The 12,978-nt window shown below is 54.7% G+C and overlaps 1 protein-coding gene across 1 annotated transcript; it reads left to right on the forward strand.

Moving 5' to 3' along the window:
* The first annotated feature begins 948 nt into the window (after positions 1-948).
* CPSF3 (cleavage and polyadenylation specific factor 3) lies at positions 949-12,641 on the forward strand. Its single transcript, XM_078866576.1, has 18 exons — positions 949-1,036; positions 3,406-3,469; positions 4,162-4,259; positions 4,552-4,680; positions 5,202-5,379; positions 5,669-5,758; positions 6,469-6,619; positions 6,990-7,165; positions 7,360-7,518; positions 8,123-8,269; positions 8,661-8,813; positions 9,205-9,313; positions 9,560-9,658; positions 9,849-9,943; positions 10,640-10,727; positions 10,864-10,933; positions 11,065-11,164; positions 11,448-12,641. Exons 1-18 carry the CDS (start codon positions 969-971, stop codon positions 11,553-11,555), a joined length of 2,082 nt encoding a protein of 693 aa, XP_078722702.1. The 5' UTR covers positions 949-968; the 3' UTR covers positions 11,556-12,641.
* Positions 12,642-12,978: the final 337 nt, after the last annotated feature.

The raw sequence follows: 12,978 nt of genomic DNA on the forward strand, positions 1-12,978 counted from the left end.
CTCACCACATCCAGGATACCTCTCGTGAAGGATGTGGCTCCCAGTCGCCTGCCTTCTCTCGTCTATCGGTGACCTGGAAAATATTCGGTGAAAAATTAGGCCCTGGTCGTGGTCCCAGGGGGTCGGCATTTTGTTGAGGTTTCATTGAGGCTGCAATGAAGCATTGTCTCATTGCTGCAGATTTGTGTTTGACCTCGGACCGGTTTTCTATGATCGTGGCAGTGATGGCGTTAACGCCACTGCCCTCGGATGAAGGCAGCGCGCTCGCTCCTCCCTCCACTCGCGATGATCCCATTCCAAAGTCTCCGCTAGGAATGACCAGGTGTGTGTCTCGGCCGGTTCTCGTCTCGTCAATAAAGGATTCGTGTTTTTACTCCGCCGCGTTCTCTCGGTTCCTTTCCAGACATGGGGCCTGTGGCCCTTGTTCATTCCACCACTCGCTCGTTCTTTCACTCGCCCCCATCTCCATAGGAAGAGGGTAGCCCCGAGCCAGGGACCTGGTGAGACGAGCACAGTGTGCTCACCTCACTGACAGCTCGTCTGTAACTCACCCACACCTCACGCCACTCACCTCGTATCTCACCTCGTCTACCTACACCTCGTCTGCACCGGACCCACCCCTCAACGACATTAACGATCCTGTCACGTAATACGCGATATGAGGCCATCGTGTGCCAATAGCCATCGTCGCCTCCGAGTGAAAACTGAGCAACCTCCTGAAAGAGCCGAGCGAGACTCGTTGAGGCTTTCCTTGGTAAACAACGCGAGTTGGAGATTGCGGCGAGTTGAGACACCGGGACGCAGTTGCTATGGACACCGTTTGGCCATCTTGGGTGGGGATTGAGCAACGGATGTTGACGTCATCGACAGTCGACACGGGGCCCTACGCAACATGGCGTCCAATCGATTGACGGTGGAAGTGGCGAGCCAGGTCGACCTTTGCCCCGGCAGTGAAAGGAGTCGACGGCATGGCGACCAAGAAGGCGGACGCGGCCGTGCCGGCGGAGGAGAGCGACCAGCTGCTCATCCGTCCCCTGTGAGTGCCCGGCCCCAGCTGGTGCTCCTCCTGCCCCAGCTGGTGCTCCTCCTGCCCCAGCTGGTGCTCCTCCTGCCCCAGCTGGTGCTCCTCCTGCCCCAGCTGGTGCTCCTCCTGCCCCAGCTGGTGCTCCTCCTGCCCCAGCCAGGAGCAGCCCCCGCTGCTCCTGGCTGGGGCTCCTGGTTTTACTCACGAGGTCCCAAGTTACAGGCAGCAGCTCTGGTGAGAAGCTCCCATGTCTCGACGTGAGCGCTCATCTTGATTTGACTTATTTAGCCAGGATAGGAAGGGCCCTGCTACATTGGGGTGTTTGTTGTATCGAGGCGTGTTTAACCAATTAATAATGTGTGCGTTATACACGTGGGAGGAAACTGGAGCACCTGGATAAAGGTGGAAACTGTCGCTGTACGGATGGAAACCGACGGCGATTAGTCCACTTGCTGTACTGCCTTCTGTCGAGCCAGGGTTTGGCACCCCCTCGACGTCCACGGGAATGGAGTTCACATTTGTGCGATGCATCTGTGGGGGTCGCTAGCCCCCGTGGTCCCTCCCTCCATCATCCCCTATTCCGTTTGTTACCCCACCTCCCTAATACCCGCTAGGGTTTCGCCGGCCTTCGAACGCGACGCCCTTACCCATACGGCTTCACGCAGCGCTCCCACGCTGCAAGCATACGTGCGCACGGCATCATCAATCGAACGCCATACTCCCCCTCTTTACGCCGCTACATACAGCTCTCGCACGCTGCGAGCGTGCGCCCGTCTACAGCCCTGGGCGGCACTCGCCTCCACGTCGAATACCCACGTTACCAATGCGCACCCGTATCACACACGGAGTGAACACACGCGACACCCACCCTCGCGCCGCTCTGCGCAGCGCTCCCCCGAGGCGAGCCGCAGCACTACACTTACCCCTGACTACTCGCGTTATGATCGCGCACCTGGGGTACGCCGATTACGCACGCCGAGAGCTTACGCAAGTAACGAGCACACGCAAGCGGGGCACACGCCGACACAACGACTCAAGCCGCCGCCGTGCGCGCGAGACAAACCGTACAACAATGCGCAGCCGATTACGCGCTCGAGCCGCGGGGTCGGGGGTCAGGGGTCCACCACCGCGCCGCACTTTACGCAAGTAACGAGCACACGCAAGCGGGGCACATGCCGACACGACGACTCGTCCCCTCCCCCACTCACGCGTGCACGTCAACACAAGTATCGTACAAGGACGATTCTCCTCTCACACGGCTGCGTAGTCACGCCAACACACAAAAGTGCTAACCCCGGGCGTTAACCCACACACCTCCGTACCCGCACAATCGTACAGAGACCACGGCCTTCACGCATACAACGACCACACACCCGCAAATGCAGTGCACGCTAATACCACGTTCAAAAACACCCAACAACACGGTTCCGTTCCTACGCTCGAGATTTTATTAGCCCTTGTTAACCCACCGAGCCACCCGTGTGTGTGTACGGGCCAGCAAGGCGCTCCTAACCCACTCTTTGGTGGCGTGCAGCCCTACTCTATGCCGCGCTCTCTGCTAAACCGCTTTCCTACTCGTCCTTACCCCGAACTAACCCTCTCCCACGGATCCTACTCTCCGCTCTGAGGTGTTGTAAGGCGCGCAACACGATACCGTCTGTAGTCCCTGGTGACCTTGCGGCGCTCAGATCGTCCTGCAGACAATCTAGCGGCTCGCCCGATGACTCCTTTGTCGCCGACTCCGTGTCCAAACTCCAGAAGAAGAGACTTCCCTACTGCCCCTGCGTTTTCTTTTAAACTATTCACATCAAAGGCTAGGCGCCCCCGTCCCGACCGCCTTGGTCTCTCGACCAATCCTGAGCCTAGGATTTCCCGCTCTTTTGCGATCCCGCCGGCCTTTGACCTTTCGACCAATCAGTCGTCCCAGGTCCTGATCCCAGCTATCTACCCTGCTGACCCGTGTTTGTGTTTGTATGCGTTTCTAACTGCGGGGCTCTCTGAGCTCGCCGTGGTCGTGCGATCTCAAATCCGCCCACGGCGCCGCAGTGTTACTTGGCCTGGGAAGGGTCCTGTCCAATTCCCTGGCCCTGAGAAACCGTGGGGTAACCCCCCTAGGGGGCCCTCGGGTGAAAACTCAGGGTAGGTGACCCGACCACGAGGCCCTACGTGGGTGCGGGTGCGTGTTTATGTGGGGGGGGTGATGGGGGGCAGTGCGGCGGTGGAAGCCGGGCGGCTCCCTGGCTCGGCAGAGCGGCCCCGTCGCTGTGGCACCACACATCAACCCTCGCCATCATTGCGCTGGATTGCAAGCGGCACAGCCACCGCCGCCCGGCGAGACAGGAGGCCACCGCTCGGGGCTGACGCTGCGCTTGTCGTTACAGAGGCGCGGGGCAGGAGGTCGGGAGGTCCTGCATCATCCTCGAGTTCAAGGGAAGGAAAATCATGGTGAGGCTCGCAGTGTCCTTCGCGCGCATCTCCACTCGATCGATGTTCGTGCCTTTCGAGAACAATCATCAGAATTTAACAGCAGTCGCGAACGTCTGCGTGTCTCTTTTATAAACTCATGCCCATCTGCCCATCGGCCCTTCGGACCAACGTGTTTTCTCTCGACATTTGTTTCAGAAAGCAAACCCTGGACCGGTGTCGCCATTAAATGTCTCCGAGCCGAGTCGGGCCCCTTGCCTGCTGCTGCTGCTGGGACGCATTGTGTTACTAGAGCATGTACACATGCAGCTGTCTTGTCAGTGCACTGCCGAAAGAGGACCTTCCTACGCTGTGTTGGTCATGGGCATTATTTGACCCCACTTAATAAGGCTGGTCGGTGCGGGTTGGTGAATACGGGGAGCATAGACGTTGAAGCATTTTACAGTACAATAATGGATTGGACCACATTGCCCCACAATAAAGCTAACTGCAGCAGCATACCTCTTTTATACAAGGCGGTCACCCATCCTAACACGATCCAAGATAAAACCTGATTTGGTCACAGCAAAGTTCCTACACAATCATTTAAATGTCGGCCAAACGAGCGCATTGCTGTTGAAAGCATCTGGCCAGGAGGCCAGGTGGTGAACTGTTTGGCTCGGGCGCATGTTATGAGAGTGCGGTGTCTGTGTGCCCCCTCCATGTGGTGTCAGCTGGACTGTGGGATCCACCCGGGACTGGACGGAATGGACGCACTGCCCTACATTGACATCATCGACCCCGCCGAAATCGACCTCCTGCTCATCAGCCAGTGAGCATGGGCGAGCACATAAACAGACAGATGGACAGGTAGATGGTCAAAAGGCTATTGCACATGGGCAGATGCAGATGGGTGAAGGGGGCCGGAAAAGGATTGAGCAGACATAAATTGGATAGAGAAGTTTGCAGACATGCATACAGGTGAGCAGACATGCACATGGATGAGCAGACAGGCTCATGCTTGAGCAAATGGGCTCGCTGGCAAGCCAGTGAGCCTTGTGGCACCAGTGGCGCTTTTAGCCACTGCTGTCACACCAACCCTCGACCTCTGTGTGTGAGCGTAGCTTCCACCTGGATCACTGTGGGGCCCTGCCGTGGTTCCTGCAGAAGACCAGCTTTAAGGGCAGGACTTTCATGACCCACGCCACCAAGGCTATCTACCGCTGGCTGCTGTCCGACTTCGTCAAAGTCAGGTGAGGTGCTTGGTTGTTTGTGATAATGACGCGGAGTGAGTGACGGGCCGTGCAGTCCCCCCATTGGCTGGCCCAGTCGAGATGGACACAGCTTAGAAAGAGGGCTCCTCTATATGTGAGGTCTCTTACCCCAACCATAACCCAGCACAGCAGTCTACTCTTATCCAAACAGTCTCCTTTACAGTGTGCAGTCATTGGTGACAGGACTGAGACTTGCCTGCACTTGACAAACCCCCTTTTTCACGGGTGACTGAAACTCAAATTCGAACCCATGCTCTCTTGGGTGCTGGAAGCCAAATGTGAACCAAAAATAAGAACACGTCTAAGAAGATGATCACCGTGGAGCTTGACAGATGAGATTACTATAGTTCATGTGCAGGAGTGAGATGCATGGTAACAACACTGTACCATGGGGGATGGCGACAGCATGGGCAGGCCTTTATCCAGTAGTGGATAGATAATGGCTTGTGATGATGATGATGACATGAGTGACGTGCGTGCGTGCATTCTGCCGCTCCCAGTAACATCTCGGCCGACGACATGCTGTACACGGAGCAGGACCTGGAGGACAGCATGGACAAGATCGAGACCATCAACTTCCATGAGGTGAAGGAGGTGGCCGGCGTCAAGTTCTGGTGCTACAACGCGGGGCACGTGCTGGGCGCCGCCATGTTCATGATCGAGATCGCGGGAGTGAAGGTGAGCAAGGGGTGTGGCGTCTCAAACGCACACGCACCACCAGCCGGGCAAGCCCAGCTGCGAAGCGAGCCTCAGCTCCACAGTGAGACTCGCTGTGGCACAGAACAAGATGTTGTTGTGGTTGGGTTGTTGGTTTTTGTATTGCTGTGTTGTTGCCGTGATTGTGCATTTCTAATATTGTGGTATTGATGTGTTAATGTTATATTGTTGAGTTTTGTTATGTTGTTGAATTGTTTTTGATATATTGCTGTTGTGCTATTGTGATGGTGAGTTGTTGTTGTTGTTGTAGGTGCTGTACACAGGTGACTTCTCGCGTCAGGAAGACCGACATCTCATGGCCGCCGAGATCCCCAGTGTCAAACCTGACATCCTCATCATCGTGAGTGACACTCACTACTCCCTCACCACTACAGCTGTCGCTCACCACACAGTGAATTACTTACCGCTCGCTACCTGTGCCTCAGTTTAACTCAATATCGGGTGCAGGAGTGAGCATGTGGCCTGGGAGTGATAGGTGTGTGTGTGATGTATGGTGGTGATGCTGTCTGCGTGTGGTGATAGTGATATATGGAGGTCGAGACGGGTGTAGTTTTGTAGTGCCGCATGGTGCGGCTGTGTAGTTGGTGTCACGTGCTGTGGTTACACTTGTGGTGGTTGTGACACAGTGATAATTACTATGGTGATGGTACGGGGAGCGATAGTGGAGAGGTTAGTGCGCGGTGCTACGAACCCAACGACCTGGGTTTGGTTCTCGCTCACGGCCAACACCAGTGACGACTATCTTAACTTGTCCTGGGCCTCCCGCAGGTTGACTCGGACTCAAATGAATACCTGGTGCAGTGTGTAAATATCGCCACGAGGGAGACAAAGGGGGCTGGGCGTGGTACTGGCCACCCACTCGTGTGCCGTGCCGGCCTTCATAGGTGGTACTTACAGCACTTGCCCCAAAAGTCTGCTAAGGCTACACGGGGGAACTTTGTCTTGGATGGTGACACCTTGTGGTGACGGTGGTGGTAGTGGCACATGTCGTTGCTGTAGTGATGATCGTAGTAACACACACGTGTTGTTGTTGTGTGCATCGTTACTCAGGAGTCAACGTACGGGACTCACATCCATGAGAAGCGCGAGGAGCGCGAGGCGCGCTTCTGTAACACAGTGCAGGACATCGTGAATCGTGGGGGGCGCTGCCTCATCCCCGTCTTCGCGCTAGGACGGGCGCAGGAGTTGCTGCTCATCCTGGGTGAGAGCACGGAGCGCTAGCGTCATGGCCGCTGGCGCCGTGTCACTGGCAGCACTGCCAACACTACACAGCACTCCTGCATCACCGCTACCACCACACAGTGACACTGATTGATCCTCCTGCCATAGTCAGTCAAGGGTGGACATTCACAGCACATGGGTCATGGGCTTGAGTTGATGAACATTTAGTGAATGGACTCACAGCTATTGGTGCTGTATTTATACAGCTGCTGATATGTCCTATCCTCTTTGCTGTGCATCTTTCTTTGATTTTTCCTGTGCTGTGTCCTCTGCTGTGCTGTGTGGTGTTATGTGCTGTGCTGTTTCTACTGTCTAATGTGTCCTGCCCTGCGCTGTGCTGCTGCACGCAGACGAATATTGGGGGAACCACCCGGAGCTGCACGACATCCCCATCTACTATGCCTCCTCCCTTGCCAAGAAGTGCATGGCCGTGTACCAGACGTATGTGCACGCCATGAACGATAAGATCCGCAAGCAGATCAGCATCAGCAACCCGTTCGTCTTCAAGCACATCAGCAACCTCAAGGTGTGAGTGAAGGCTCACGTGAGATTGCGTGATGCGATGCGTGGTCGCGTGGGGTCATTGGGTCACGTGGAGCAGTGTCGAGCAATGTGCTGTCACATGGAGCTGTGTGGAGCTGCTTGGGTTCGTTTTGAGCTGCGTGGATATGTGTCGGGCTGCGTAACCTTGTGCGGTGGTCTTATGGTGCGCGTACACAGAGCATGGATCACTTTGATGACATCGGGCCCAGTGTGGTGATGGCCTCCCCGGGGATGATGCAGAGCGGGCTTTCACGCGAGCTCTTTGAGAGTTGGTGCACGGATAAACGTAACGGTGTCATCATCGCCGGCTACTGCGTGGAGGGCACGCTCGCCAAGGTGCCGCTTCCCATACACAGGCCCCCCAGTGTATACACATAATCCCTAACGCTTACACATCGTGCGTGCCTGTATCTCACCATGACCCCTAACCAGGTTGGTGACGTGGTCAAGCATAAGTACGTGTGCCGCTTGCTTGTAGTTTGAACGCACGGTTTGAACAAACGGCCACCCTGGCTAATGGTTTGGGTGTATTAATCATAGATATGCACTGTCTGCTTCACAGTGGATGTTAAAGATCGTAACGTCATTCAAGGAAGAGTAGACCAATGTGTGCCAGTGTCATGGTCCACATTTGCCAAAATAAAAAAAATACTTGCAAATTACTAAATTCTTGAGACGCAACAATTGTTGCTCCCTCCTGTGAAAAGTTAACAGGACCATCCTGAATAAACAAGTGGAATGTGATATGGTTTAAACTATGCCTAACCCTAAAGCCGACTATTTACCTCTAACCTAAACCCCTAAACTACATTTGTTTTTGGCTACCCTGGACTCCTCCACTCCTGCCCACTGCTGTCACACATCCTCTGCCTTCCCTGCGACCCTGCCCTGTTGCCCTGTCGCCGGTGTCTTAACGCCACTGTGTGCCATGTGACCTCAGCACATCATGTCGGAACCTGAGGAGATCATGACCATGTCCGGCCTCAAGCTGCCACTCAAGATGTCGGTGGACTACATCTCGTTCTCGGCGCACACAGACTACCAGCAGACGAGCGAGTTCATCCGCGCACTCAAACCCCCACACGTGGTATGCGAGGACATGGGGGGACGTGGGGGAATGTGGACTTGGAAGCGGGGACATGGCAGGCATGGGGACAGAGGCACGGGTACACAGAGAGAGGGAGACATGCAGACAGAGAGGCACTGGGACATGGGGACACGTGTAGCTGTGGTTGTATTGGAGTGAAGACGTGTATCTGCTCCACGTGTGGAGGTGGCGTGTGGTGGCTGTGGCTATGGTTGCCTGCTGATGGTCATGACCGACAGTTGCAGATTACTCTAGTTGTGGCTATGGTTGTGGTTGCGGTTGTGGTCGTGATTGATAGTTGTGGGTGACTGGCTGCGTATGAATACGTGGTTGGTTGTCGTGGGTGACATTCTGTGACTGTAGTCGCTATCGTCGGGTGGGTTGAGCGCAGGTGTTGGTGCACGGGGAGCAGAACGAGATGGGGCGGCTCAAGGCGGCCATCATCCGTGAGTACGAGGACAACAAGGAGGTGTCGATGGAGGTTCACAACCCACGCAACACCGAAGCCGTCGCGCTGCACTTCCGCGGAGAGAAGCTTGCCAAGGTCAGTTGTTCCGTTGCATTGGAACGGCCTCCACGAGTCTGCCGGCTCAGGGAAGGCCTAATAGCAGATGGTGGGAGACTGTCAGGGCAGATCGTGGAGATTTCTGAATGTCGATTGTGCAGCAACTGTGGGATCTGGTGGAAAGCAGAAGTCGTTGGTAGCAGGAGGTGTATTGGTGGCATTGATGGCTGTGGGCTTGATTACATCTTGATCTTGACCGCTGTGATAATGAGAAATGAGATGGACGATGGAGAGGAGCCAAATGAAATCGATTCGGGACCTTAATTGTGACCCTGAATTATGACGCTTTACTCGTCACGTGCCGAACAGCGGTGGGGCTGTAGCACGCGTGGTGTCGTGGGTCACAGTGTGCTGCTGCCGCCCTCCCCAGGTGATGGGAATGCTGGCGGTGAGAAAGGCCGAGCAGGGGCAGAGGATTTCAGGGATTCTGGTGAAGAGGAACTTCAACTACCACATCCTGGCCCCCAACGACCTGTCCAGTGAGCTCACCCTGCCCCCCTACTGCCACCAGCCCCGATTAGCATGGTTCGCTACATATGGTGCAAAAGAAGTTCAACATACATACCACGCTATCCCTCACGCACTCACACAACCCCTCTCTGCCCCCCACCATTGATACCAGTGATGGAGTCAGTATGGATCTGAGGTTAACTGGAGGTAAGAAGGAGGGTAAAGGAGAGGATGGTGAGGAGGAAGAGGTGATGAGTTGTTGTGTTGTGATTCAGATTACACGGAGCTGACGATGAGCCATGTGACCCAGTGCCAGGCGGTGCCGTACACGGGGCCTCTCACACTGCTGGCCCATCACCTCCAGACGCTTGCTGGTACCACACTCACCCTCACCATACTCACCCTCACCACGCTCACCTCACCACACCGCTGCTCTCAACCTCATCATGCTCACCCTTACCACACGACCATGCTGTCTGTGTGCCTGTGTAACGCGGTTTGTGTGTGTGCCTGTGTAACGTGGTGTATATATGATGTGTGCCTGTGTAACCCGTGTGTGTGCAGGCGACGTGGAGGAGGTGGAGGTTGGGGACAAGCCAGCGCTGCTTGTGTTCCGTGCCGTCACCATCATCCAGGAGCCTGGCATGGTGGTCCTGGAGGTGACATTCTCCCAAAGCCCTCTAGCCCCTCCCCCTGAGCCCCCCAAACCCCCTCCCACCTGATGTCCCATGTGTGCTGTATTTGAGTACTGTACATTGTGTGTGTGTGTACTTTGAATGTGGGCAGAGTGTTAACCACTTTGAATGTGCTGTGTGTAGTTACATGTGCTAAATGCTGAGTTTTTGCAGTGCTGTGTTTGTGCTGTGTGCATCATGTTTGTGCCCGTGTATGTACGTGCATTGTGTTTGTGTACTATGCCTGTGTTATGTGTGGCCAAGCATGTATTGTTGTGTGCTTTGTGTAGTGAAAGTGGTTAACACTCTGCCCTATGAATCCAGTGTTCCGAGTTCGAATCCCGCTCACTGCCAACACCAGTAACGCTTATCTGGATCAGTCCTGGGCCTCCCCTAGGTCGACTCAAATGAGAACATGGTGTGGTGTATACATCGGCACTTGAAAGACAAAGGCAGCAGGGTGTAGTACTGCTCACACCACCCCCTTGTGTCATACCAGCCTGAATAAGGTGCTCACTAACAGAACTTGCAATAACAATCTGGGATGCCTGTGCTGTGTGTATCCGTGTGTGTATTGTGTGTGTATGCTTAGTGTTCCCTTGCTTGTATAATTGTGTATCTGTATGTAGCTGTATGCGCTGCATTCGGGTACTGTGCGTGTGCCCTGTGTATCGTCTGCAGTGGGTCGCCAACCCCGTGAGTGATATGTACGCCGACGCCGTCGTCACGGTAGTACTGGAAGTTCAATCCAACCCTAAGCTCTGCAAAGGTAACAGCCCATCATATGGGCACGCAGCCGGTGCCGTGTCGGTGGGAGGGGCGCACCAGCAGTAATGGGGGGGGGGGGGGGGGTGGAGGTGCTGGTAGTGCTGGTCTTGACTCTGACCACCCTCTGCCGTGTGCAGTTCCGCACCATGGACCACCTGAGAAGACGCACAGCGCCGTGTTCCTGCAGAGGGTCCTCACCATGCTTAGGTGTGTGGCCTGCGACCCGTGGTGCTATGAGCGCTACTCACTCCATGTGCTTCGGTTGTGGTATGCCATGGTTCAGTTATTTTTGACTTTGTGGTTCAGTTTAACCAGAGCTGTGTGCCACCCCCACACAGCGACATGTTCGGAGAGGACTCGGTGTCGCTGTCGCAGGCTGGGGATGCCCTCTCGGTGAGCGTGGACGGACGCACGGTCAACGTCTCCCTGGACACGTGTGTGAGTCTCACCCCTCTGATTCCTTGTGGGTAACGGGGCCATGTGTGTGAGTCTCACCCTTCTCACCTTTCTGTGGGTCACGAGGCCACTTGTGTGAGTGAATATACAGTAACCCACTCGTTTCAAAAGGTTATGACATTGAATCACTGTTAGTGGTCAAATCCATTGGAACTACTTGAGGACACACCTCCTCAACTGGTACCGACAAGTGAGATGCCTGGGATAGTGGATTGTGTGTGTTCATGTAACGCTCTCTTTCTAGCTAATTTTTCCTTGTCCTCAGCGTGCCGAGTGTGCCGAGGGGAACGAGGAGGAGGATGAGGTTCTGCGGGAGATGCTGCAGAGCTGCGTCACTCGCCTCTTCCGCTCGCTCGCGCCTGTCATTGTGTGACAAGCATGGGGGGGGGGGCCCTGCCAGGGGACCCACGGGACCCCGCGTCAGGAACACGGAGGCCCACGGAAACAAGCACGGATGGAGACGGGGAGAGCTTGTGACACCAGTTGCAGGCGTGAGCATAGCTCGGTCTCGAACTTGATGATACTGACCCACACCACCCAGTAAATTTTACGAACTCGCTATCCCGTACTCCTGGCACCATGACCTTGCCACCGTTTCTCCAGCACTTGCGTTTTCTTACCAGCGAAGCTGTGATGGCGAGGGTGATAGTTGGGAGGAGGAGGCTCTGAGTCGACCTGGAGCTGGGCTGGGCAGTGTGCCAGCCAGGGTGGTGAGATCCGTGCGCTTCAACAACGCACGGCCCTGAGCCCACGCTCATGTGAGCAGTGCATCCACGCTCCACCTGGAGCGGCTCCACACACAGGCTCTACGTGGAACCAGAGCTGTGGTCAATTATAATTACAATTATAGCATTGTTAGATAACATTACAATTATTTACAGTGATAGCAATTGGTTATTATAATTATTTGACCTCGGGTCTTAATGGAGCAATCCTCCACGTGGAACTGTTGTCTTTGTGGAGCTGCGCTATGTGTGGAGCCAGACTTTCGCGTGCAGTGGCAGTCGACGTAAAATGACACGTGTGGTATGTACGATGAACTTCTTTTGCACCATCCATGCGAAATAACTGCTTTTTGTGTTTAGTTTCCCTCGCACACCTCCAATTAGCACAGTTGGCAACGTATAGTGCGAAAGAAGTTCAACATGCATATGTAGCCAATTGCACGAATCGGAGGTGCGGCTGAAGAGCAACAAACTAAACCCGAATAGATGATCTTTGGTGAGAATGTGCCCGTTTCGCCATGATAGCGCATCCGCTCGTGTGCTCTGCAAGCCCCTCCGTGGCACTGGGCCGGTGGCACCTTGCAGGAGCAGCGACTCTGGGGGCTGCCCTCGGTGCTGCCCAGTGCACCACACGTGCTGGGCACACTTCTTGGGACTGTCCCGAGCTGGGATGTGTCTGGACAGGATACTGCCATCGGGATGGGATGTGTTCCAATAAACGTATTTTGCAGAAACGGTTTGAGGTTTCATCCTGTGTGCGAGTATGTGGAGAGCACGGTGTGACCCTGAGGTAGGCGTTCTCTCCATTTAAAATTCACAAGCACGTGTAACATTACAACTTTGTTCCAGAACTCATTCATTCACCAGCATATTCATTCTTCCACTTGCGCATTCATAAACTCGTTCATTCACTAAATGAAACATTTTCTATCTCTACCAGCTTATTCATTCACGGAGTAATTAACCCACTCATTCACCAGATCGTGCATCCATTCGTCGTTTGATCGAATTACAATTGATATCATTGACCGACTCGGTTAGTCTAACTATTCCGTGAGGATTATGATGCAT

This window comes from Lampetra fluviatilis, chromosome 22, assembly GCF_964198595.1.
Source record: "Lampetra fluviatilis chromosome 22, kcLamFluv1.1, whole genome shotgun sequence".
NCBI classification, from domain to species: domain Eukaryota; kingdom Metazoa; phylum Chordata; class Hyperoartia; order Petromyzontiformes; family Petromyzontidae; genus Lampetra; species Lampetra fluviatilis.

Excerpts from the sequence above, each read along its gene's own strand:
- CPSF3 (XM_078866576.1), top strand. The coding sequence starts at position 969 with ATGGCGACCAAGAAGGCGGACGCGGCCGTGCCGGCGGAGGAGAGCGAC. Across the intron at positions 9,314-9,559 it reads GGCCCCCAACGACCTGTCCA|ATTACACGGAGCTGACGATG; the intron begins GTGAGCTCACCC and ends GTTGTGATTCAG. Across the intron at positions 9,659-9,848 it reads TCACCTCCAGACGCTTGCTG|GCGACGTGGAGGAGGTGGAG; the intron begins GTACCACACTCA and ends GTGTGTGTGCAG.